The sequence below is a fragment of the Mastigoproctus giganteus genome, chromosome 6 (genome assembly GCF_048544385.1).
Source record: "Mastigoproctus giganteus isolate SK-2022 chromosome 6, ASM4854438v1, whole genome shotgun sequence".
NCBI classification, from domain to species: Eukaryota; Metazoa; Arthropoda; class Arachnida; order Uropygi; family Thelyphonidae; genus Mastigoproctus; species Mastigoproctus giganteus.
In genome coordinates, this window is record NC_143580.1 from 8,341,561 (window position 1) to 8,369,531 (window position 27,971).

The following is a 27,971-nucleotide window of genomic DNA, read 5'->3' on the forward strand; positions in this document are numbered from 1 at the left end:
AAGTTCAGAGATTTATTAATTCCAAACATAATTCTGATAAACTGGCTTTCTCCATTTAAAAAGCAGACAGTTGTAATTTTATAAAATACTTCTTGAAAATTATTTTTATCCATAAAATGGTTGAAAAACCCCTGATTTAAACTGCATAACATTATGCAAAAATTAATTAAGATAAATCACCTTATAAAATATATAAATTTATAATTTGACAAAAATATTGTCCATTTAACAAGCATGCAAAGGCATTATTTCCCAGAGATAGCAAAAATAGTATTTGTGCCAGAGCAACAAGTACAAGGTGAAATTATAATAAATTCATTTCTTCATTAGTACACTTACTGCAGGTATCCTCTGAAACAAAAAAAAATGAATAAATAAAATAAAAAATTTATTTATTCTGTAATTATAAATTCTTATTCAAATTCCCTCAATTTTTGTACATATGTGAGAGAAAATACTTATATACCAAATCTGCCATTAACAAATTAGTAATAAATAGAGAATAACCCCCCACCTCAATTATCTGTTGGGAGCTCTGATAAATACACTGAGTGGAAATTTTATTAGGTAGACATATCCAAGAAATGGAGTGCTCCTTCAAGATTTAAGTGATCTTGATCACTTAAATCTTGAAGATATCTGGTGCTGACTACCACAGCGTGGTAGTCAGCACCAGATATGTCACAATGAGAATCACAGAAACTAGAACCTTTCTGGGACTTACATGTAAGACTGTCTGAGGAGTACTGAGATTGATTTAATAATCAAATAACAACCACCAATGGCGATCCTCTGGTCAGAAACAGCTCAATGATGTGAGAGGCATGGAGGCTGATAAGATTTGTGCATAGCAACAGAAAGGCTACAATCAGCCAAATAACACAATACAACAGTGATAACTAAAGAGGCATTTCAGAATGTGCAACTCATAACTTGCCAAGGATGAGGCTTCACAGCTGATCACCAAACCAGATTCTGCTGCTATCAGCAAAAGACAAGGTTTGTTACAAACCTTGTCTGTCTAGTCCTTCCTTGAATTTATTCAAGGAAGAACTAGACAGACTATTGGAGAGGTGATGTGGGAAGGGTTTTATTTTTGTTTGTTTGTTTTTTGCTGATGCTTTATAAGTTTGCTTTCTTGCATCATATGCCACTACTAATATGGCTCTGAGACAATGTTCTCCCTCAAGTTAGAAAGCAATAAAGGTTAATAAAAACTTAATAAAATTTTTTATTAATAACAATATTACTAAAAACTTAAATGATATCGATATTTATTTACAAGTAAAATAGAGGCACAGGATGGTAACTGGTTTATCTTGCATTACTGCTAGCTGGAAGTTTAGAAATACAAGCCAAAACAACACCCCCTCTGCTATCAATAAATTAGTAAAAGTTGCCTTCCCTGTCATCACAGTTGTTCTCTCTATTCATTTGTGTCATTACAAATGAATAGAGAACTCACAAATATCAACAGAAGTTTATGAATCACAAACTGATCAAGAGCACAACACTGAAAGCTGCACAGCAAACTTTACCATAAGTGTTTACAAAAAGAAAAAAAAAAAAAAAAACTAACTCTGTTCTATTAGTTGCCCAAGTTTATATGCTGATCTGATTGTGCTGAACCAACTGAATGCAATAAAAGAAACAAACAAGTCTGGTAAACTGTGAACTTAGTATGGCAGTTAGAAAACTTTCTGTTGTTAGTACGAAAGACTAATGTGTTTATAGAGGTGGACTGAGTCAAAAATTCTTACCAGAGAAAACAAAAAGAATGTATCAGAGCTCAGAGTGTAATACCGAAAATCACACAGCCCTCTGGCCCACCAGCATTTCCCCGGTAAGTCTTATGTCCAGTCAACCCCTGTGTGTTTAGTTAAAGCAGTTAAGTCTTGTGGCTGCAAAAAGATAGTGGACTGAAAGCTGATGAGTTATATTTTAAATAATATTTAACCTAAATAATTGCATTTTAAAATTCAATTCATTATCCAATAGTATTAATCAAAGAACAAATTTTGCACCAAATTGAAATGCTACTTTTGTGTAAAAAAATAAATAAATAAAATAATCCAGTTTTGGATTTGGAAAGTTCCCATATTTGCATATTTCAAATGCCTTCCAACATCAGCTTTTAAATGTCTTGTGCTGTATTCAGTAGATTCATAAAAAATAAAAAATAAAATACAAAGAGCAGGTGCAAACATATTTGTACATTTGAAAAATAATAAACTTGACAAAAAAATAAAATAAAATAAAAAAACTAAACTTATCAGCACACCTGATTATTGGAAGAATTGGTGGGTGCGATAATATTGTCAGAAGAAAACATTTAAAAATATATTTATCTTTTTAAACATGATTTGTATTGTAACATTCTTACCACAGGAAAAATAAAATTTGTGCTATGCAACAGAGCAGCGGTTCCCAACCAGTGGTTTGTGAACCCACAGGGGTTCGCAATAAAAATTCTGTAATGGCATCTGCTTAGATTTACATATATATATATATATATATATATATATATATATATATATATATTAGTAAACTACAAAATTTAACTAATAATAAACAAGTAAAATAAAAAGTAAAAATTGCCATAGAAAGAAACCACATCTCCCATTATTCCTGATAATTAGTTTACTATTCTTATATTAACATATTACTATCTAACATATTATATCATGTTAAATAAATGTTTTCCATACTAAATTTTTTTTTCATTCTCAAGGATCATTGTTATGTATAGGTACTTTTTTTTTTTTTTTAGAACCTATAGTACTTAGTACCGTGCATGGGTTAAAAAGTTGAAAGAAAATACTTGTTGACATTAAACTTGAACTTCTGTAGATTGTAATTTTGGAAATACTTATGAAGGAAGGTTGTTCCAGAAAACAGAAGTTGAATGAATAAATGAGGTAAAAGAAAAGTTGGTTCTGCGAGTTTGAACTTGGACAGCAAAATGATGTTGACTGGTTGCAGCATGCATTCGGACTGCTTTGAAAGAGAGAGCAGGAATGATAGAAGCCAATTCAGAAGAAGAGTGCCACGCAAGTATCTATAGAAAAGGCATGCAACAGAAAGTCTACGAGACAGAGTAGAATGACTCTGTTAGAGATGAGACATTAATTAGTCTAACTACCCTCTTTTGAATGGAATCTAGAATCCTGATAGAGGTTTTGGAAGCACGCCCCCAGACGTGGGAACAACATTCCATGGTAGGGTGGATTTCCGATTTCTACAGAGCCAACAACTGTTTGGAAGAAAAGTAACGACGAGAGCGAAAGAGAAAACCCAGTTTATTAGATTCAGAGGAAGTAATATTTGTAATGTGCTTTATGCCAAGAGAGAGATTAGAAGTCAGGGTAATCCCCAAGATCTTGCCTAGAAGATCAGTGTCATTGAAGGTAAGCATAGGAACAGAAGAATCCTTTTTGCAAGATATAAGACAGGACTGAATTTTAGAAGAATTGAAATTAAGTTATCTTTGCCCCACTGGAGAATTATCTGGAGATCAGGATTTAAGGATTTGGCAGTGGATACTCAAGAAGTTGCAGATGTTTTTGCAGGGCAAAGTTTCTCAAACTGGAAGGTGGAATGCAATGTACTATCATCAGCAAAACTATGGATAGGATTTCCAGTCAATGGAAGAAGGTCATTAATATACAAGAGGAAAAGAGTGGAAGAAAGAACTGAACCTTGGAGAACACCAGCATTAGTGGACAAGTTAGAAAACAGAGAGCCATCTACCATCACCCACAGTGAGCAGTCAGAGAGAAAACTGGATACTCTGTTACAAAGAACTGCTGGCAAACCATAGGATGAAAGATCATTTAGAAGACCTTTATGCCAAACATGACCAAAAGCCTTTGAAATGTCAAGAGCAATGGCTTGAGTTTCACCAAATTTTTTCATTGAGTTTGTCCATAGATGGGTAATATAAGCCAGAATATCACCGGTGGAAAGACATGATGGAATCCATACTGGCAATCATTGGTCAGATGAAAGATTTCCAGATAATTTAAGTGTTGGCAGTTAACTGATTTCTCTATTACTTTGGAAAGAGTAGAAGTAATCACACAATGGTACAATAATTGGATGGAATGAATTTGTCACCCTTTTTTAGGAACTGGCTGGATATGGGCAAATTTCCAAGCAGAAGGAAAAAACACCTTTGGAATAAGAAAGTGAAAAAAGACGACACAAAACAGGAGCAAGCTCAGGAGCACAGGTTTAGAGAACAAGTGGAGAAATACCATCAGGACCTGGAGCTTTCTTAGCATCAGATTCATCAAAATCCTTCTGCCAGAAGCCCACAGGAGGAATTGAATGGAGTGTACTGGGAATGGTGTGAGGTGATTTACCAAGATCATCAGTACATGAGTTGGAAGGAAAATGGAATGCTAGCAGGTCAGCTTTATCCTTGGATGAAGTGACAACAGAACCATCTGGTTTTGTCAGAGAGGGAACAGAGATGGGCAAAAATTGCAGCCAATAGCTTTGGCAAGAGACCAGAATGCTTAGCTACCATTTGGACTAAAAGCAAGTTTTCTACAATTAGCCTGTTCGAAATCTAGTTTGGACTTATTAATAACTGCTTTACAAAGTATAAATAATACTTAATAATAAAAATTATTATTATGCAATGTCGCTTATAAAAACGTAGTACTGAAAATATTTTATAATAAAAATTCAGAAATATTATATGATTTCAGAGAATATAGGCTTAGTGGTTTGCACTAAAAATATTACGTTGAAACGGGTTCACGAGTCAAAAGAGGTTGGGAACTGCTGCAATAGAGTGATTCAAATATAAATAGCAACAGTTCAATTGTTTATTTTACTCATAGTACAGAACCTCATCATTTTTTAGCACAGTCTTCTCCTCTTGTAATACTTTCTTCCATTGAAAACTAATGCCTGGATTAAGTCACAGAATTTCTTTGGACGCTTAGTGACCCACTCATGCACTGCTTTTTAGGCATGTTCACACATACATAAGTGCCTATTGCCTTCACCATGTTCGTCCATATGTAAAAAAATTCCAGATAGATTTTCATGAAATGTTATCTTTAGTTTTTTTTTAGAAAGATCTGTTGAGTTTAAATTTCATTAAAATTGGAAAAATAGAAATCCAGCAATTATTATTTCTTTTTTCAATACAATCTGGAAACAAGATATTCATAGCTTGTTTTGTAGCAGTACTGTTATGCAAGATTCATGAATGTGGTGTCAGAGAGAGAAAAGAGACTTAAGAAAAGTATATGGGAGAAAAATAATAAATATTATACAATTATAATTAAACAATGGCTATTTATAGAAAGTAACACTGTTGGTCTTATTAAAAGTGTTGCATAAAATTAACCTTAGTAATTAATTGACAAGGAAATAACTACATTTACTTTTCACTTCTATTAATCACAGAAAAAGGAATAAAATTCAATTAATTTAAGAAAAAAATTTAATGTGCCTGAATTGCAGTGCACTGTTAAATAATTCACTGTGTACCTTACTTAACTTATTGAACCTCACAACTGGAATGCTCCCTTTAAAACCTCTGCATATTGAACTGCTACCACACCCACTTTATTTTCCTGACTGGTTCCAAGTGAAAGCACTTTTACTTCAATGATGAGGGGCCCCAAAATGCAGTACATGAGTGGTTCAATAAACAGCAAAAAATTCTTCTCAGGCACTATTAGAGCATGTTTTGCATAACTTACACTGCATGAGGATTTTTTACCTGTTGGAAAATAGGTTCCTTATCATTTGGTTTGAATAAACAAATTATTTGAATAAAAAATATTATTTAATTTATTCTTTTTCTACTTATATTTTACCAAAGGAATACACTTACGGCAATTTCATCCTCATAAATATCCAGCATGTAAAGAATGAAATGATTATGCACATGTAACCGATACAGATGAGCAGAATACGGTTCAAACGAGGTGTATTAGGACTATGGGTATGGTCTAGAACGACAAATCCCAGGCCTCCAATAGTGAACAGAAAGCTAGAAGCTAAACCTTCCATGATGTATTGGCCATTCACTCTGTATGGCATAAAAGCAACCTGAAAAATGCTTTAATTTAGCACACACACACTACGAAACAAACAAACAAAAAAAGCTATGTACCAAATGCAATTCCACTCTATTAATTAGTATAGTAGGCCTTTTACCCATTTCTATAATAGGATAAGAAACCATGGTTTATATAACAAAAGATTCTTTTTTTATGTTTCACCTAGATAATTTTATTCTGAAATAGGATTACTTATTTCTACAAATACATAAGTTCTAATATTATGTATATATAATATACAGTATATAATTATATATAAGTTCTCTGCTTTTTAAATACCCATATGAAAACAATGGATGTAATATTTAATCTTCCATGCTCCAGTTTATGGTTAGAAAACATTTTTTTGCTCTGCAATAAATGTGACACTGTTCTTTAACTTTATATGTAAAATATAAAATTCAACAATGTCAATATTTAACTGTTTTATACATACATGATCTCTAATGACATTGTAACAGACTTAAATGTTATGCAAATATTAATTAATAAAGCAGTTAAGGTTATGGTTTGATATTAAATAAATTAAATATATAACTAATTAAATCACCAGCACACTGCAATGTTACGACAATCGAAAAGAAATGTTCAATCTAAAGTGAAACAAAAACAGTTAATAAGACATAATAATACAAATAAAAATATCAAAAAGATAAAATTGATAAAACTCCATTTACTAGCTCTGCACTGATGGGTATATTTTCTAAGGCCAGCACCCATCAATTGCAAATAGGAATAATTATAATAATTCTAACCATTTCCGTACATTTTATATCAGTTTAATGTTTGTTTGTTTGTTATTTGGTTTTTAGGAGCATTAGCAACTAAGGCCATATTGCTCCAGGGATATTCAGTGGTCATTCCCTGACCTTTCCGCATCCTCCATATTTGGTGGTCATGGGCTCAAACCCCGGTCTAATCAAGAAGCGTGTGCTACGCACTGCTGCTCCTTCCCACCTGGCTACGGAGGCACCATCAGTTTTTGTCCTAATAATGATAACACACATAGGGGAATTTACTTACTTACTTATTCACACACACTCACGTAAATTACTATTAAATGTATGAAAAATCATATGACGTATGATCAAAAAAAAAGTTTGGGGGCAGACCTAATTTTGGAAACGAAGGAGCTTACTGGCCATTCAGATAGATTTCCTTGAAGTGGTCTCCTTGACACTGCATGCTCAAGTTCTGACAATGCAACTTCTGGAAGTATTCCTCGGACTTCTTTTGGAATTGCTAATAATTTTTGTGTCTATGACCTTTCAAGGGCTTTAAGACTGGTGGGGGAGGGGAATCACAGGGAGCTAAATATGGTGAGTATGGGAGATGAGGGACGATGATGGAGTGCTTTGCAAGAAATTGTTGAATGGAAAGTTATTGTTGTTATTGTTATTTGGTTTTTAGGAGCATTAGCAACTAAGGCCATACTGCTCCGGGAGGATATGCGGTGGTCATTCCCTGACCTTTCCGCATCCTCCATATTTGGTGGTCATGGGCTTGAACTCCAGTCTAATCAGGAAGCGTGTGTTACGCACTGCTGCTCCTGCCCACCTGGCTACGGAGGCAAAGAATGGAAAGCACTGAGTGTGCTGGGGCATTGTCATGATGGAAGCACTGGGCAATCTGACTATCAGATTGCCCAGTCACAACTCAGTTCTCTCATAATTTCATCTCCCTATACTTACTTGCCTGGACAGTCTTATCACTGAGAGTAGTGCACATGATCAAAGGACTGGTTCCAGAACATGATGTTGTTTATAAAGGTAATAATTGCAGTGTAATAGTGGTTTAAATTGTAGTTATCTCTCTGGAAATAACCCACAGATGCAATGACTTGTATAAAGTCTTAATTATTTATCCCTCTGAGGCATGATTTCATCATTTGAAATTGCGAAGCATTCAGATCATTGATCACTTTCAACAGACTTCCTACCCCCCTCTTTGAAATGGTGGCACCAGTTGTAAACTTGAGTTCAGCTCCTTCCAGAGTGCTCACAGACTATTTTAAGATCAAATGTTGTTCATTATGATTCTTCTGATTTTGAAACAAAAATTAACGTTGTTCAGTGCACTCCAACATTTTGAAATACAACAAGATGTGAAATCACTGTCAACCAAACTTGCCCCAAAAACCTCTCTCAGGCTTCTTGATTCCATTCAGAAGAGGGCAGTTAGGTTAATTAATGATTCATCTCTAACAGAGTCTCTCCACTTGCTTTCTCATAGACGCACTGTTTCTGCTGCATGCCTCTTCTACAGATACTTCCATGGGCACTGTTCTTCAGAATTGGCTTCTATAATTCCCGCTCTCTCTTTCAAAACAGTCCGAACACGTGCCGCCACCAGCCAACATCCATTTACTGTCCAACTTCAAACCCACAGAACCAACTTTTCATCTTCCTCATTTATTCATTCAACTGCCGTTTTCTGGAACAACCTTCCTTCATACGTATTTCCTGAAAATTACAATCTACAGAAGTTCAAGTCCAATGTCAACAAATAGCTTCTTTCGTCTTCTTAACCTCCAACCCAAGCATAGTACTATAGGTTCTAATACCTCTCGTGTTTGGGGTTCACATAAAAAAAAAAAAAAAAAAAACCGAAAATACCACTGTATGCAAGTGAACAGTTTAATGAATGGAGGTAAGGATGAGACATGCTTTGTTGCAGTGCACCCTGTTGACTCAAACTTGAAAAAGCCAATCACCTGCTGCTGCTGACAATACTGCAAACAGATTCATTTATTCTGCTAAAATAAAACAAATTTGCAGATTGACATATAGCTGTGTTAACCTATTGTCCTGAGAATTCCCTCAATGCTGTGCTGACAGAAATAAGTTTTACTATCCAGTGATGAAGGTTCTGATGATTACTGCAATGTTGTTGCCTTCCAATTTTTTAATACAAGGGTTCAAGTTAGGGTTCAAGAAAAGGTCAAGTTAGGGTTTTGACATTATGTATACAGGTTACCCCCCGCTTAACGCTGATAATTCGTTCTGGAAAAACAGAGTGCTAAGTAAATCCACGCTAAGCGAGTGATGCATTCCCATAAGGTAACATATGTATTTGTGAGTTGCGGTAGGTGCCATAGGATATTTCCTAATCAATAATAAACGGTAATGAAAAGATGCACAAATGTCAGTCAAAATATTTAATATTCAAATATTTGTACATATAAAATATTCTGCATTACATACGTATATAATTATGTGGTAACTACTTACGTATCAAAATTAAACTGAAAATCATGAATTTAACTGATCTAATTTGATTTTAATTGATTTAATTTAATTGATGAATTTAATCATGAAAAATGTGTCGATTTTGGGTTGAACTTTGGCCCACTTCCAAATAAGCTAAAAAGGGGTATTAATTTTAAATCCCCCGCAGCGTTACTACCTAACAATAAAGTCAACTGATCCTTCACCACTTTGAAACCTGGCATGTTTTTTTCTTCTTTCAATATGAAACTTCTTTTAGGTATTCGGTTTTTTATAAAAGTCCTGCTTCATCTATGTTAAAAACTTGAAGTATAACACATAATACCCCTCTTCAATAATTAAGTTCTTTTTTGAAAGTTTTGGCTCTTCTTCTTTTTTTTTTTTTTTTTTTTTAGGTGAGTTTTCTTCAGATCATCATATTGGCTAATCTCTTTCTCTCTCTCTCTCTTTTTTTTTTTTTTTTTTTTTTTAATATTTAACTTAACTGAATTCTGCATTGGATATTATCTTCAATAAAAATTAGTTAAAGTCCTTCCATTTCAATCCTAATAGCTGGCCTAGCCCTTGTTGCTTTCAGTGGAACAGCTATCTTTCCCGCTGCTAAAATTAATTCTTTATTTTTTTATAATTGTTCTTACAGTTAAAGTTGCAAGTCCTAAATTATGGCACACATCCTCTTGTCGTTGACCGAAATTGATTTGCTTCAAAACGTCTAATTTAATTTTCAAATTCAGTATTTTTCTTACATTTATAGTCTTCGTACTGTGCCCAGATGTTGTTGCTTTTTCATTCTTATTGGCCATTATTAACTCTTCAAAAATGTAGCTGAGTTGATTGCATTAATTACGATACAATGTTCAAGTAAACTGTCCATTACGCACAATGTCTAATACTGTACTGAGTGATGACTAGACTTCGGATAAATGCATATAACGCAAATATTATAAGCAATATACTTGATCATTTTTTAAAATGTTGATCTCGGAACTATGTAACAAGTCACTGTACTGCAATTAAATTAGCGTGCAAGAAAATTTCACTGAGCATGGGAAAATTTCTCAAGTCGGCGTGGGAAATGTTTTAAAGCTGTTTTGCTATTCATTTTCAAGCTATCGACTCCATCAAATGAAACAATTTCGTTAAATATGCCAAAAATGCAATCTGTAAAAGGGCGTTATAATCAGATACGGGTTATAATATAAGAACAGCATTATTGCGAATCAGCGTAAAGCGAACTGCATTATAACAGGGTTATAATGCTTATAAGATAACTGCATTATCTCATAAGTTAATGTGTATTTATTTGATTTTCTAGATCCACTGATTACTGACCTAGAACCACGAATACAGCGGGAGGTGATATGTTGGAAAGGTTGAGATCCAATCTGTTTTGAAATTTCTTCATTTGCAAGGCAAAGAAGAAAAAATCTGTGAGGAGATAAAAGTTGTATGTGGGGGAGGATTTCCCATCATGAGACAGAAAAATTGAAATAGGTTCAGGTGAGCAAAGCAGTATATATAATGACCCAACTAAAGACCTATCTTAGCTACAAAGCCTGCCATTGTGGCTAAAGTAGAACGGCAAATCTTTGAAGACTAACATGTGACTACAAATTTTATAACAAATGAAGTGAACATTAGCCATGGGTCTGATTACATCATAATTCATGAGTTTCTGCACATACCTAAGGTGGCAGCCCAATGGGTTCCGAGATTGACACCGCTCCAAAATTCTACAGGAAAATGCTATGCACAATTGTTGGAACTTTGCAGAGAACAGCAATTTTTTTTCTGACCAACTTTGATGATTGATGAATGCTGGGTACACCACTATGACCCAAAAACAAACTAGAAATATTCATCTTCACCAATTTCCAAACAAGCCAGGGTTCAGTTATCTATTAAAGAAGATTATGTTGTTCAGTCTTCTAGGACTCTAAGGTATCCTTACAGATTACCTTCCAAAAGGCAAAAACATCACTGGAGAGCACTACAGAAACCTCCTAGGAAAATTGAGGAGCAGGAAGCTATTCAAAGGTATCTGCCTCCTAGCTGATAGTGCTCCTGCTCACAAGGTTTCTCTCACAGTGGACAATGTAATCAGGTGTGGCTTTGAAAATCTGCAACACCCACTTTATTCTTTCAGTCTCTCACCTTCAGACTTCTTCATCTTTCCTAAAATGAAGAAACCATTCAAGGGCTGCATCTTTCAGACTGACAAGGAGGTAATTAATGAAGTAGAAGGGTGGTCTTCTGCTCAAAGTGAACAGTTCTATTCAAAAGTACTGAAAGAACTTATCCACACATGAGAAAAATGTGTAGCTCTAAGGGTAGCTACATAGAGGAAGAAACTACCAGCCAAGTTTCAAATCTCTAACTCAAATATTATTAGGTGAGGATAAATTAGCTGCCCCTTATATAGCAGGTCAGATAGCAGTTTCAGTCATGGAGTATCTTCCTTCGGCCAGACTTGTTCTTGTTGCTGGTTTTGTTCCAGATTAGCCATTGACCCTAGACACTATCTGCATTGATACATCAGTGAATTCCACTGTTATCCATAACAATGCTCCCGATGCACAAGCATTTATGGTCATGCTTCTTACGATCACTGACTTCTGCCTTTCCCATAATACATCTTCACTGATTCCACTGAAGCAATGCAGCTATTCATACAGGCCTGTTCAGTCATACTACATGACTCAGCACATCACAGACTATATCATTTGCTAACAAAGAGTACCGAGGTTAGAATAAATTCTCTATTATTTTGTAAGGCAGTGTCTAATAATATCATAAGTACCTTATAATATGATTAGATAAGTAAGTATATATTATAGACTGGATTTGAAAAAAAAAAAAAAAAATTAAACAGTTATATACATTGTGAATATAAAAGACTGATTTCTTGTATTAAATTATTGCATAAAATTAATACACATAAAATTACTTAAAATTAATCATATGGATATTTAAACCAACTACGCATGTCAAGAAATGCTTACTGGTCTTGAATGGCCATGTTCGTCAACAGTGGAACCAATGCTTGGTGGCTCAACAATCACATCATAAATAACACCTGAAAACACAAATGAGTCCTGACTAAGAATACAAATAAACAAGTTTCTAATACATATAAATTTAAAAAGATAAATAAAAGAATAGAGAGACATATCCAGCACAGAACTCAGTAAGATTTAATAAATTCTAAATAAAATAAACATATTTAACTAATAAATAAAATAGAGTAAAAAATAAATAAAATAAAAAATAAGATATCAAATTTAAAAATAATTCCACTTCAGTTTGAGTTCCAGCATCTATAGGACAACACTGATGGATTTTTTGTTGAAAATGGTGAAACAGGAATTTTTCTTCTTAATTCTTTTAAATTCGTACTTAATGTATCCTAGAAGTAATGGTGATCATCAGTGCCTGCTAACATATAACAAAAGGCATCAAAAAGTCTGGATTATCTGCAAAGGACAACTAAAGCATGAGGGAGCTGGTCATAGCAGTTGTGTTCTACACACTATAAAAGGCTTGTTAGAATTGGTAATCATCCATTTCAGTACTTGCAGGATAGAATGATGATTTTAAAGGCACAGGAGATACTAGATAAGAATCATATCGGCAAACAGTGTAAAAAGTCAACAAATAAATAGATCAAAGTCTTGTACATGATAATCACTTTAGATCAAACGCCAGACCACAGACTGCTTTTAAGAGCATTTATTTGTGATCAATGATCTTAAGTAAGCTTATCTGCAAAAAGATCTAAACCTCCCAAACACTTCCTAATTCATTTCACAAATATACGTGGTCTCAATTCTAATCTCAACGATGTCTATTTCCACTTGCAGTCTGCCAAACCCCATATACTTTTTCTGACAGAATCTCAGTTATCAGTTAATTCAACTACTGATCATCTCAGATGCCCAAATTATTCGCTGTATGATTCCTTTCGCCTCAAAGGTGGTACTTGTGCATATGTCTGTTCTGATATTCCCTGTCAGACTTGGTAATTTGGAATATCCTCTCTTCGATCTTCTCTGGCTTAAAATCTCTCCACCTCATTGTGTCAAATTCATCTGTTGTTTCTACCATTCTCCAAACTCCACTAATCACTTGGAGCTCTTTGACTTCCTCTCTTTGCAACTTGACTCTCTCCAGTCCAACTTTCCTAACAGTGAGTCAATTTTCCTTGGTGATTTTAATGTTCACAACTCCAGCTGGCTTCCGTTTTCTAGTCACACCGACCCAGCTGGTCGAGATACTGAGGCTTTTGCAATTACTAATGACTTTGCACAGATTGTTCATTTACCTACAAGAACGACTGGACGATCCTAATCATACAGCCACCACGCTTGATCTTTTTCTCACAAACAACCCTTCTAAGTACACGGTCGAAGTGAGAGGTCCTTTACGCACTTCAGAACACAACTTGGCGATTATCTCTTCTCCAATGGAGCCTTTATCTCATGGCTATTCCCAACCTCGTGTTGTTTGGCATTACAAGAATGCAACATGGGATGATCTGCGAGATTTCTTTGATTCTTTTCCTTGGTCGGATTACTGTTTCAAAACTTCTGATGTCAATGTTTGCTCAGATCGTGTCAGTGAAATTATTCTTGCAGAAATGGAATCCTTTATCCCACACTCCACTTTAAAATCTCGTCCTTTATCTAAACCTTGGTTTTCCAATAAATATGCTAAGATTGTTCAAGAGAAGAATGTTGCATATCGTAACTGGCTTGTTTCTAATTCTTCAGCTTCATTTTCTGCCTACATCAAAGCTCGAAACAATTGTAAAGCAGTTATTAATCAGTCCAAACTAGGGTTTGAACAGGCTAAGAGTAGAAAACTTGCTTCTTGCCCGAATTCTTGTAGCCGAGAATTCTGGTCTCTTGCCAAAGTTACTGGCCACGACTTTTGCCCATCTCTGTCCAAACCAGATGGGTCTATTGTCACTTCAGCCAAAGATAAAGTTGACCTGCTAGCGTCCCTTATTTCTTCCAACTCACATATTAGTGATCTTGGTAAAACACCTCCCAGCATTCCCAACACACTACATTCAACGCCTCCTGTGGTCTTCCTTCAAAAGGATGTCAGAAGGATTTTGACGAATCTTGATGCTAAGAAAGCTACAGGTCCCGATAGTATTTCTCCACTTGTTCTCAAAATCTGTGCTCCTGAACTTACTCCTATTCTTTGCCGCCTTTTTTCACTTTCTTATTCCAAAGGTGTTTTTCCTTCTGCTTGGAAATTTGCTCATATCCAGCCAGTTCCTAAAAAGAGTGACAAATCCCTCCCATCCAATTATCGTCGTATTGTAATTACTTCTACGCTTTCTAAAGTAATGGAGAAATCCATTAATGCCAACTCTTAAAACTACCTAGAAACCTTCCATCTGATCAACAATCACCAGTATGGATTCCGTCAGTGTCGATCCACTGGTGATATTCTGGCTTATGTTACACATTTATGGACTAATTCAATGGAAAGGTTCGATGAAACAAGTAGTTGCTCTTGATAACTCAAAGGCTTTCGATTGTGTTTGGTATCAAGGTCTTCTAAACAAACTTTCATCTTATGGTTTGACATCTGTTTTTTGTAATCTGTTATCTAGTTTTCCCTCTGATCGCTCACTGAGGGTGATGGTAGATGGCTCTGTCTTCTAACTTCTCCACTAATGCCGGTGTCCCCCAAGGTTCAGTTCTTTCCCCCACTCTTTTCCTCTTGTATATTAATGACCTTCCATTGACTGGAAATCCTATCCATAGTTTTGCCGATGATAACACACTGCATTCCACTTTCCATTTTGAGAAACCTTGCCCTGCTCAATCAGCTTCAACTTCTCGAAAATCTACTACCAATTCCTTAAATGTGGATCTTCAGGTAATTCTCCAGTGGGGCAAAGACAACTTAGTTGATTTCAATCCTTCTAAAACTCAGTCTTGTCTTATATCTTGCAAAAAGGATTCTTCTGCTCCTATGCTTATCTTTGGTGCCACTCCAATTTCTAGGCAAAATGATATATCTCTTTTGGGGATTACCCGGACTTCTAATCTCTCTTGGCACAAGCACATTACAAATATTGCTTCCTCTGCATCTAAAAAAACTTGGTTTTCTCTTTTGCTCTCGGCGTTACTTTTCTTCCAAACAGCTGTTCACTCTGTACAAATCGCAAATCCGCCCTACCATGTAATATTGTTCCCACATCTGTGATGGTGCCCCCAAAACCTCTCTCGGACTTCTTGATTCCATTCAGAAGAGGGCAGTTAGGTTAATTAATGATTCATCTCTAAAAGAGTTTCTGCACTCTCTGTCTCATAGACGTACTGTTTCTGCTGCATGCCTCTTCTACAGATATTTCCATTCGCACCGTTCTTCTGAATTGGCTTCTATAATTACTGCTCTCTTTCCAAACAGTCCGAACACGTGTAGCCACCAGCCAACATCCATTTACTATCCAACTTCAAACTCCCAGAACCAACTTTTCATCTTCCTCGTTTATTCATTCAACTACCATTTTCTGGAACAACCTTCCTTCGTACGTATTTCCTGAAAATTACAGTCTACAGAAGTTCAATCCAATATCAACAAATATCTTCTTTAATCTTCTCAACCTCCAACCCGAGCACGGTACTAAGTACTATAGGTTCTAATACCTCTCGTGTTTGGGGTTTACATTAAAAAAAAAAAAAAAAAAAACTACTGACTGGACCAAGGCAGACATCAGAAGAGGAATCCCTAAAGATATTGTGAATTTACCAGAGGATTTTCTTCTCTTAAGTGCAGCAAAAATTTTCATTGCACCTCTGCTTTACGATCCTATGATTGATGTTCTTAAAGCCATATGAGTCAGACTGGAACTACCATCTTGACACTGACTTCCCCTGAAATTTCATTTGTTTATCTCCTGAATGTGATTCCTGTTTATAATACCTCAATAATATGTTGTTCTGATTGTATCTTTGAAATTGTCTTTTTTTTTCCAGGGGCAAGATACTTGCTGGCCTACTACCAGGGTAGTGAGTGGGATCTTCTGATGGTGACAATGCCTTGGGCTACCAGTGGCATGAGATTTATCGAATCCCCTAATATAGCATTACCCCCAATAGATACAAGTTTTTTTTTTTTTGCATTGCCTTGAGTAAGGCAGCATGTATTCAGCTGTGACCCACCACCTCATGGTATGGACAGGTATTGCCCCCATGGGCTCACATCTGGTGAGTATGGGCTTGGCACACCCAGGGTCCTGAGCTGAATATCATCATTCTCTTTTCTTGGAGATTCCTCCCTCTCTCTCTCTCTCTCTCTCTCTCTCTCTCTCTCAGGGTAACTCGGGAATTTTTTGTGGCTCGTACAGCATAAGCCTCAGGCTTCCTTGCACCATATGGCTAATAATAATAATATGCTTTCTGGTAGCAAAGTGGCCAGAAACAATACTACAACAGACACACAGTGCTATACTTATTTCTAAAAATTTTGCAGAGTTCTGTAACAGCATAGTCTACCACGGCAAAGTTGAACTAACCTTCAGAAGCCACCATACTTAAGACAAATGTCCACATGCTCACTGAAGGTTCAAATTTCTCAGGTCAAAATTCTGAATGTCATCTGATTCTATAATTTTAAGGGTACAGAATTAGAAAACAGGTAGAATTTGGGGCTTGAGATAGGATGGGTATGGGAATGAAAACTTTAGGGTAGAGTACATAACTCAGAAGACTAACTGCATATCAGATAACTGGTAGTGTGCATATAAGATAACTGCACATTATGGAATCCTACTCATATAAAGTATACAAGAATATTCTATCTAAATCGCACGAAATTGTCAGAATGTTATTCTACAGCAGTTAACTAATACTTCATAATGTTGGATTGAAGAGACCATGCTTTCTGGCCAAATGAAAAAAGGCAAACCCACAGTTACTTGGGCATCTCTGCACCAATCAAAAAACAAATCAAACTGAAAAAGAACCGTCAGTGCATTAGATCAATGATTGCTAGCATTACGTAGTAGAGAGAGAAAATTAAGACTTGTTAGTAAAAATCAAAACAAGTGAAATCACAGCATCTACGAAATTATGAAAAACTCGTTCAGGTTGCTGCCATAATTTCAGTGGAGAAAGAACAATATATGATGTCATTAGTAATACAATTAATCAGAATGGAGCAAAAAAAAAAATTTCAAAAATCCAAAACATTTCAAACCAGGACCAATATAACAATAAAGGCAAAAGAAATGTAGCCTTTCACACTCTGTAATGTGAGAAATTGCTGCTCAGTAAGCTGGTACAAAAAAAAAAAAAAAAAAAAAATGATGAGGTTGTGTTGCTCACTCCAAGAGCATATGCAATGAAAGCTAGTCAAACTATTATTTTTATAATGAATTGGTTTGGCTGCTACTAAAGATAAGAAACCAGATAATGAAAAGCATAAGGATTGCCTAAGTGCTCTTTTTATGCAATATAGGTCAGGTAAGCATGTGCTTACTACAGGTTGATCGAAGCTCAAGGAAGGAAAACTTGCCCATTTTTCCCCAATCACTTAATAAAAGCATTTGTATTCAATAGTTATCACTGACAGCAAGCTGTGCAGAAACAAGTATGTACCCATTAAAAAGGGTTTCTCCTTACCACTATTTCCAAATATTTGCATGTGCTTGCAAATGTCTAAAACTATCAAAAATGATCAGCTGCCTTGGTGATTACCAACTCCCATCACTATTTAAAATTGCCTCCGGAAGACAGAATTTTCATAAAATGAGGAAATCAAAACTCAATAATTTTGTTGAATAATGTGCAAATTTTGGAGTTCTATGATGAACTGGAAATCACTATTCTGTTGGTAAATCAGAAATAATTACAAAAATGCCAGCTGCTACTCCAAGTAGCCACAAAAGATATTGTTCCTGCTTTGCATCTACAGTTATTTTTAGACCAATACTGAACTGAAAAAGGTGAACAACACTCAAGAATCATTTTTGAAAGCATCAATTGACCTGAACACTCTGCCCACAAAAATATTTTTCTAGATATTTCAAATATTATTGATCTACAAATTTTAGCATTTTCAAGCTTTTACTAATTTGAACACTAATCCACCCTGAAATGCTTCATTTTTACTGGGATTACAGTGGATGGTGGCACTATCATCTTTCAAGATTATAGTGCAACCATTAACCTGCTTACATTTTTCAAGGTGATAGATGGATAGTGCAACCATCCAAGCATTTTTTTTTATTGTATGACAATAACTTGGATATAAATTTAGTTTTATAAAAATAAAAAATAAACACTTTGATAATTTCATCAAATTTTCTTGTGGTGTTTGGTGATTTTTTCATACATCAGGATTCTACAGTATATGTATAGTCAGCTAAATGGATCTAAAAGGTATGAGGGCATAGAAAGCAGACTGACCAGTGCCTACTGTTACAACTGAAAATAACCTATTTATTGGTGACATATAAAAAGCAGCACCAGGAACCAACATGAACCTGCTTACTGGCACAGAAAGCTGGTTGACTACTACCTTACTTGCCCTGGGAACCCAAATTTACTAAGAAGCAAATTTAAGGTAGAAAATAAGTGAGCCTTCATTAACCTATTGCCTATGGACAAATAGAAAGTAGGCTGACCAACATCTGTTTTCAGCAATAGGAACCACTATTAACCTGCGTACTGACATATAGATGCAAGTTGACCAGGGCCTTTTTTTTTTTTTTTTTTTTTTTTTATGAGAACCCCAAACACGAGAGGTATTAGAACCTATAGTACTTAGTACAGTGCTTGGGTTGGAGGTTGAGAAGACAAAAGAAGATATTTGTTGATATTGGACTTGAACTTCTGTAGATTGTAATTTTCAGGAAATACGTATGAAGGAAGGTTGTTCCAGAAAACGGCAGTTGAATGAATAAATGAGGAAGATGAAAAGTTGGTTCTGTGGGTTTGAAGTTGGACAGTAAATGGATGTTGCCTGGTGGCGGCACGTGTTCGGACTGTTTTGAAAGAGAGAGCGGGAATTATAGAAGCCAATTCAGAAGGACATTGCCTATGGAAGTATCTGTAGAAGAGGCATGCAGCAGAAACAGTGCATCTATGAGAAAGCAAGTGGAGAGACTCTGTTAGAGATGAATCATTAATTAACCTAACTGCCCTCTTCTGAATGGAATCAAGAAGCCTGAGAGAGGTTTTGGGGGCACCACCCCAGATGTGGGAACGATATTCCATGGCAGGGCGGATTTGCGATTTATACAGAGTGAGCAGCTGTTTGGAAGAAAAGTAACGCCGAGAGGGAAAGAGAAAACCAAGTTTTTTAGATGCAGAGGAAGCAATATTTGTAATGTGCTTGTGCCAAGAGAGATTAGAAGTCAGGGTAATCCCCAAAAGAGATATATCATTTTGCCTAGAAATCGGAGTGTCACTAAAGATAAGCATAGGAGCAGAAGATTCCTTTTTGCGAGATATAAGACAAGACTGAGTTTTAGAAGGGTTGAAATCAACTAAGTTGTCTTTGCCCCACTGGAGAATTACCTGAAGATCGGCATTTAAGAAATTGGCAGCAGATTTTCGAGAACTTGAAGCTGATTGAGCTGGACAAGGTTTCTCAAAATGGAAAGTTGAATGCAATGTGCTATCATCGGCAAAACTATGGATAGGATTTCCAGTCAATGGAAGAAGGTCATTGATATTCAAGAGGAAAAGAGTGGGAGAAAGAACTGAACCTTGGGGGACACCCGCATTAGTGGAGAAGTTAGAAGACAGATACCCATCTACCATCACCCTCAGTGAGCGATCGGAGAGAAAACTGGATAACCAATTACTAAAAACAGTTGGCAAACCATAAGATGGAAGCTTGTTTAGAAGACCTTTATGCCAAACACGATCAAAAGCCTTTGAGATGTCAAGAGCAACTACTTGTGTTTCACCGAACCTTTCCATTGAATTAGACCATAAATGGGTAACATAAGCCAGAATATCACCAGTGGATCGACACTGACAGAATCCATAGTGGCGATCGTTGATCAGACGGAAGGTTTCTAGGTAGTTTAAGAGTTGGTGGTTAATTGATTTCTCCATTACTTTAGAAAGAGTAGAAGTAATTGCAATGGGACGATAATTGGATGGGAGGGATTTGTCACCCTTTTTAGGAACTGGCTGGATATGAGCAAATTTCCAAGCAGAAGGAAAAACACCTTTGGAATAAGAAAGTGAAAAAAGGCGGCAAAGAATAGGAGTAAGTTCAGGAGCACAGGTTTTGAGAACAAGTGGAGAAATACCATCAGGACCTGGAGCTTTCTTAGCATCAAGATTCAAAATCCTTCTGATATCCTATTGACGGAAGACCACAGGAGGCATTGAATGGAGCGTGTTAGGAATGGTGGGAGGTGTTTTACTAAGATCATTAATACATGAGCTCGGAGAAAAATGGGATGCTAGCAGGTCAGCTTTATCCTTGGCTGAAGTGACAACAGAACCATCTGGTTTGGACAGAGGTGGGAGCAGAGATGGGCAAAAGTTGCGGCCAATAGCTTTGGCAAGAGACCAGAATGCTCGGCTACTATTAGGGCAAGAAGCAAGTTTTCTACTCTTAGCGTGTTCAAACTCTAGTTTGGACTGATTAATAACTGCTTTACAATTGTTGCGAGCTTTGGTGTAGGCAGAAAATGAAACTGAAGAATTAGAAACAAGCCAATTACGATATGCAACACTCTTCTCTTGGACAGCCTTAGCACATTTATTGGAAAACCAAGGTTTAGATAAAGGACGAGATTTTAAAGTGGAGTGTGGGATAAAGGATTCCATTCCTGCAAGAATATTTTCACTGACAAACGTTGACATCAGAAGTTTTGAAACAGTAATCAGACCAAGGAAAAGAAAAGAAGTCTTGCAGGTCATCCCATTTTGCATTCTTGTAATGCCAAACAATACGAGGTTGGGAATAGCCAGATGATAAAGGTTCCATTGGAGAAGAGACAATCACCAAGTTTTGATCTGAAGTGCCTAAAGGACCTCTCACTTGAACCTTGTACTTAGAAGGGTTGTTTGTGAGAAAAAGATCAAGCGTATTGGCTGTATGATTAGGATTGTCCGGTATTCTTGTAGTAAATGAACAATCTGTGCTAGGTCATTAGTAATTGCAAAAGTCTCAACATCTCGACCTGCTGGGTCGGTGTGACTAGAAAACGGAAGCCAACTGGAGTTGTGAACATTAAAATCACCAAGGAAAATTACCTCACCGTTAGGAAAGTTGGACTGGAGAAAGTCAAGTTGCAAAGAGAGTCAAAGAGCTCCAAGTGATTAGTGGAGTTGGGAGAACGGTAGAGACAACAGATGAATTTTACACAATGAGGTAGAGAGATTTTAAGCCAGAGAAGATCAAAGAGAGGAGATTCCAAATTGCCAAGTCTTTGACAGGGAATATCAGAACGGACATATGCACAAGTACCACCTTTGAGGCGAAATCATACAGCAAATAATTTGGACATCTGAGATGAGCAGTAGTTGAATCAACTGATAACTGAGATTCAGTCAGAAAAAGTACATGGGGTTTGGAAGACTGCAAGTGGAAATGGACATCGTTGAGATTGGTTGTTGTTGTTGTTGTTTGGTTTTTAGGAGCATTAGCAACTAAGGCCATATTGCTCCAGGATATGCGGTGGTCATTCCTTAACCTTTCCGCATCCTCCGTATGTGGTGGTGAGTTGAGATTGGAATTGAGACCACATATATTTGTGAAATGAATTAGGAAGTCCTTGGGAGGTTTAGATCTTTTCGCAGATAAGCTTGCTCTATTATTTTGACAATTCATGGTGTATTCAATAGTAAGAAAAAGTGGGTGGGACATGCTGTATGAAGTAATGATATTTTTGGATATGGCGTACATGTGGTAAGAATATACCCAGATCCTTGACATAACGTGGCCTCGACAATGCTCCCCGCATACACACTACTCGGACTCCCTCCAGTCACTATCTGGCAGAGTAGAGGTAGCAAGATTATACACTAGCTGATCCGGAAGCCTCCTAGAGAGTTACCAATAGGTTTTGTCCAGTGTACTATCTAGCGGCCGGCCTGCGAACACCGTTTTAGAGCTGTACCCTCGAGATGTAAGGAATATTGGATCTCGTCACGACATTCATCATAACCTCAAAAATCATCAATCATACTGCATGATGGAAGAGATAGGGAAGGGTTGGCCGGAACTTAGCTCTAGAGACTAAACATGGGTTCCACCACTTCAAGCCACCTATTTGCTCCAAAGATACAAATTTACCAAGATGCATATTAAAGCCAGAAAATTTAAGTGAGTGTTCTTGTGTGAACTGAGGAGAATGTACAGGTTGCATACAAGGTGTGATCAAAAAGTTTTGAGACTGTACTAATATTTGGGAAATGGTGAAACTTATAGGCTACTCAAGTGGATCTCCTTCAAAGAGCAGTCTCCTTGACATATACACCAATTCCAATATTTCTGCAACTTCTGAAAGCATTCTTGATAAGCTTTTTTTGAAATTTATAATAGTCCCTGCACCTTTTCTGAATAATTTTCTCACTTGTTGCAAATTTATAACCTTTCAAGTGGACTTTAAGACTGGGAAACAAAAAAAAAAAAAAAAAAAAAAAAAAAAAATCACAAGAAACTAAATTCATGAGTATGATAGATTGGGGACCATAGTTATGGTCCCCAATCTATCATACTCATGAATTTAGGAAAGATTGTGCAAGGCTCAAGGGGTAGAATTTTTTTCAGCCTGGACTGTACTTGTTAACAGGAGAGATTGCTTCTACAGGGATGGGATACACTTAAATAGAAAGGGTGCAAGAATATTTGCTGATGCTATCGAGGCAGTGTTAGGTGGGTCGGAAAACTGCTAGCTTGGGGGGAGACAAAGACCAATAGATTGACAGTAGCCACTGGCAGAGGTGAAAGAGATTCTTGCACTGCTTCTATTAGAATGAGCAGAAGCCTGAAAAACAAGATGCATGGTATTTCAGAGACTGCTGGGAGCCATTGTGGTACAAGTAAACACATGGGTTGTGTTAGGGTAGCTAAGAATAGAAACAGGTGCAGGTATACTTGCGTGTACACCAATGCTAGGAGTTTAGTAAATAAATTTGATGAATTTGAGGTATTGCTCAAAACATCGAAGGCAGATATTGTTGGGATATCAGAGACGTGGTGTCACACAGATATAAGGGATGCGGAACTGCAATTTGGGGAGTACAACGTCTACAGAAAGGATAGACAGGATAGGAAGGGGGGAGGTGTTATGCTATTAGTTAAGAAACACATAAAAACCAAGGAAGTGAAGCCAGTCGACATCGCTGGACAGTGCAATGTGGAGTCAGTTTGGTGTGACATAAACATTGGGAGATCAAAATTGAGAGTAGGAGTGTGCTATAGGCCTAATGACTCTGATGAGTATAATAAGGAACTGTACAGGGAAATAGAGTGGGCCAGTAAATCAGAGTGTCTTATAATGGGAGATTTTAATTTCCCAGATATTGACTGGAATTTGGGGGCTGGATACTCACACACTAGCAGGGCTTTTGTGGATTTATTGGATGATTGTTTTCTACATCAGCATGTTCGGGAGGCAACTAGAGGGAGTAATACTCTTGATTTGATTATCAGCAGTGATTCTTCATGCATTAAGAATCTGCAGATAAATGAACCACTAGGTGGCAGTGATCACAGTGTGCTGAAGTGGGATTTACTCAAAGAGGTAACTACCATTAGGGGTAAAGGGAAGGGTTATTGCTTCCGTAAAGGCGACTACGATGGACTGAGACAGTATTTAAATTCTATACAGTGGGACCAACTGATGATGTTACCAACAGCAAATTCAAAATGGGAAGCATTCAAAGAACTTATCTTGGAAGCTACTAGGCTTTACATACCAACTAAGAAATATTGTTCAAGGTTTAGGCCAAAATGGATGTCAGATGAACTAATGAGGCATATGGCAGAGAAGAAAAATGCATGGGATACTTACAAATTAACACATGACACAGAAGCCTATGATAGATACAAGTTGATATGCAACCAAGTTACAAAGGAGGTTAGGCAGGCGAAGGCAGATTACGAGAAATCCTTGGCAAGGGATGCAAAGAAAAACAGCAAAGAGTTCTTTACTTATGTAAACTCTAGAAGGAAAGGGATGAATCAGATTGGTCCACTTGATATTGATGGGTCAAGTGTTGATGATCCTGCTCAGGTGGCTAACAAACTAAATGAATATTTTGCATCGACATTCACACATGAGGAGTTATTCAGCGAGGGGAATGCCAGAGGTGTATTCAACTCTAGCAGTAAGTTACAGAATCTTGAAATAACTGGGAGTAAAGTGGAGGAGAAACTGTTGAAGATAAACACAAGAAAGGCATCCGGGGTGGATGGGATCTATCCAGTTATATTAAAGGAGGCAGCAAAGGAAGTAAGCAAACCCTTAGCCATAATTATGAGAGCTTCCTTGGACTCAGGGGAGGTACCCATAGACTGGAAATGTGCAAATGTGACCCCAATTCACAAAGGAGGATCAAAGGCTGACACAAGTAATTATAGACCTGTGAGCTTGACTTCTGTTCCAGGAAAATTAATGGAGGCACTGGTTAAAGACGCACTGCAGGATCATTTAGACAAGACTTCAGTTATAGCTCAGACACAGCATGGTTTTGTTAAGGGGAAGTCTTGCCTGACCAACTTGATTGGATACTATGATGCAGTCACAAAAGAACTGGATGCAGGGAATAACTTTGATATTATATACTTGGATCTTAGAAAGGCTTTTGATACTGTTGCACATGCAAGACTGCTACACAAATTGGAGCAGTGTGACATTGGAGGCAAATTGCTGCTATGGATAAAGGGGTGGTTGAGGGGGAGAAGACAGAGAGTGGTAATCAATGGACACTGCTCATCGTGGACTGATGTTATTAGTGGAGTCCCTCAGGGCTCAGTGTTGGGTCCATTATTGTTTTCTGTATTTATAAATGATATTGATGATGGTATATCGGGATTAATGTCCAAGTTTGCAGACGATACAAAGGTTGGCAGGGTTGTCAAGGACACTACTGACACTATGCTTCTGCAACAGGATCTGGAAAGGTTGAGCAGATGGGCTGAGAGGTGGCAAATGAAGTTTAACATTGACAAATGTAAAGTACTACACATGGGAAACAGCAACCCCAGAGCAACGTATCAACTCTATGGTACAACACTGACAGTGGTAGAGAATGAAAGGGACTTGGGGGTGGTTGTGCAGGCAGATATGAAGTTCTCTGAGCAGTGCAGACGGGCTGCAAGAGTAGCTCATGGAGTATTGTCAATGATATACAGGAATTTTTCCAGCAGGGATAAGGAGGTGATTATTCCATTGTATAAGGCGATGGTCAGGCCACACCTAGAGTACTGTATACAGGTCTGGAGGCCTCATTTCAAGAAGGATGTAGAGCTGCTGGAACGAGTACAGAGAAGGGCAACAAGATTAGTGAATGGAACAAAGGGGTGCTCTTACGAAGAAAGGCTTAAGTTTTGCAAATTACAGTGTCTGGAGACTAGGCACCAGCGAGGTGATCTGATAGAGGTGTATAAAGCCTTGAATGGTTTAAGCATGCTCAATGCTGATGGGATTCTTCCTCTAGCTCAGAATAATCACCTGAGAGGGCATAAATTCAAATTGAGGAAAGACAGATGTAGGATAGACGTGCGGAAATTTGCCTTTAGCCAGCGGGTGGTTGGTTGGTGGAACAGACTTCCATCCCTTGTGGTGGAGGTTGATAGCCTAAATAAGTTTAAGGCTCAGCTGGACAGGTATTTTGAACGAACAGAGGGGTGAAGTGGAAGTGGTTTTTTTTTTTTTTTTTTTTTGGCTGATGCTGCATAAGCTTGCTTTCTTGCATCAAATGCCTCTACTAATGCTAATGCTAATAATAGTAGCAATTAGAAAGGAAAATACACTTATAGGAAGTGTTGTCTTTTTAATCGACTTTTTTTTTTTTTTTTTTTCTCTAAACAAAAATGAAAGTTTTTACACTACTCTGGGACAGATCAGATTCAAACAAAAGAATCAGCAAGTCTCATTTTGACCATTCGTTGGCCACGCCCAGGGTTACCGAATACTAAAATTTAATTAAATGCTGCAAATTTAACTGAAATTTGCAGCATTTAAGTAATGCTACTTTTAATGAGAAAGTAAAACACCTAGTTTATCATAATTAGCTGTCTTTCTTGAGGCATGTATTTATTACAGAGTATTAGCAATCAGTGACTGTAAGCTTAAAATTTGATAGTCACACCATGCAAAGTTATGGGCTCTTGGGGAGGGGGGGGGGTCTGCCTTGTTTGAACAGCCAAAATCTGTATATGTAATCTAAGTTCATAACCCAAATAACGTAATAAATTGCCATAATAAAAAAGATAATCTTTTATAGTCTTGATAAACCTGAATAATATACAATGCTTAAGAAAAATTGCAGGGGTGTCGCCGCATTTTATATGCGATCTGCACCAAATCGAACAAAACCCGGCTTGGTGAGTGAGCATTTCAATTAAAAACAATTCCTAAAAAACTAACACACATAAACCTACAATCACGCACATCTTAGAGTGGTTAAATTCTAATCTGATAAATAATCAGCACCAAACCAAGTTTACACCGATGCACGACATAATCATTATCCGCAATAGCCTACCAAATATTAACAGTCTTCAATTCTGGCACACTAGCGGAGTGCCATTCATACTTCACGACATACATTTCATCCACACCCACCTCCACAAACAAGAAAATAAGATGCAAGAACTAAGGCATAAACAACCATTGGCGGTGGCTTTCTTATCCATGATGGCTTTCTCAGTTTAAGATTTGGCACCTCTAATACTTGATATGGAATACTATATAAGAATTCCATTGCAATAAATTACAGCCAAACGCTATACTCCTCACGTGATTGCTTGCATTTACACGTAATGTTTATACCGGAAGTACTGTATTTCATTCCAACCTAGCGCCGTCTGATGGAAAGATTATTTTTTTTATTTTAAGTAGGCTTTAATATCGGCACGACCACCATACTTAAAATGTGATACATATGACAAGGGTAACCATATACTGTACTTCTGGAGCAAAACCGGGACAAAACATATTCCAAAAAAGAAAATTCGGGAAAACATTACTGTTCGCGTCTTTTTAATTATATGCACGTAAACTGCATACAGCTGTTCATTAAAAGTGCATTTTCGTTTTTTGATTGATATGGCTGAAAATAAAAATAATATTATTAATTAATATAGTTAATATATGGGTTCTTGTGCTTCATTGATTATTTGATGGCACCATGTTTTCTACGTATTCTGTTAATTCTGGAGTTTCATGTAGGTGTTCGCTGGGAGATCTATTGCTGCTAGGTCTTTGGCACCATACCTGTGGTAGACACGATGGTAGACACGATCTGCCAACCTGCACTGGACCAGCGTGGCAGATTATGGTCCATTTCCCTCAGCATGAATCGTTGAGGAGGCTTCCATCCTGCAGTGGGTTGATAATGGCTGCACTTTACCTTTTTTTTTATAGTTAAGTTAAGCCCTCTCCAGTAGATTTTGAAATAATAGATACTTTTTAATAAAAAAATATTTGCTTTGA

The 27,971-nt window shown here is 36.9% G+C and overlaps 1 protein-coding gene across 2 annotated transcripts; it reads right to left on the reverse strand.

Moving 5' to 3' along the window:
* Positions 1 to 238: 238 nt before the first annotated feature.
* Positions 239 to 27,320, reverse strand: LOC150083878 (oligosaccharyltransferase complex subunit ostc-B-like). Of its 2 annotated transcripts, none has more exons than XM_090374923.1 (4): positions 27,102 to 27,320; positions 12,316 to 12,389; positions 5,858 to 6,075; positions 239 to 351 (listed from the first exon to the last, which is right to left on the reverse strand). In XM_090374923.1, the coding sequence occupies exons 1-4, from the start codon at positions 27,238 to 27,240 to the stop codon at positions 336 to 338; spliced, it is 447 nt and encodes a 148-aa protein (XP_090231049.1). In that variant the 5' UTR covers positions 27,241 to 27,320; the 3' UTR covers positions 239 to 335. The 2 variants fall into 2 exon arrangements, with proteins under 2 accessions (XP_090231049.1, XP_090231050.1); XM_090374924.1 differs by having other exon boundaries at positions 27,148 to 27,255.
* Between the last annotated feature and the right edge of the window lie 651 nt (positions 27,321 to 27,971).

Excerpts from the sequence above, each read along its gene's own strand:
- LOC150083878 (XM_090374923.1), bottom strand. The coding sequence starts at position 27,240 with ATGGAATTCTTATATAGTATTCCATATCAAGTATTAGAGGTGCCAAAT. Across the intron at positions 12,390-27,101 it reads TTATTTTCTTGTTTGTGGAG|GTGTTATTTATGATGTGATT; the intron begins GTGGGTGTGGAT and ends TTGTGTTTTCAG. Across the intron at positions 6,076-12,315 it reads AACATGGCCATTCAAGACCA|GTTGCTTTTATGCCATACAG; the intron begins GTAAGCATTTCT and ends AGCATTTTTCAG.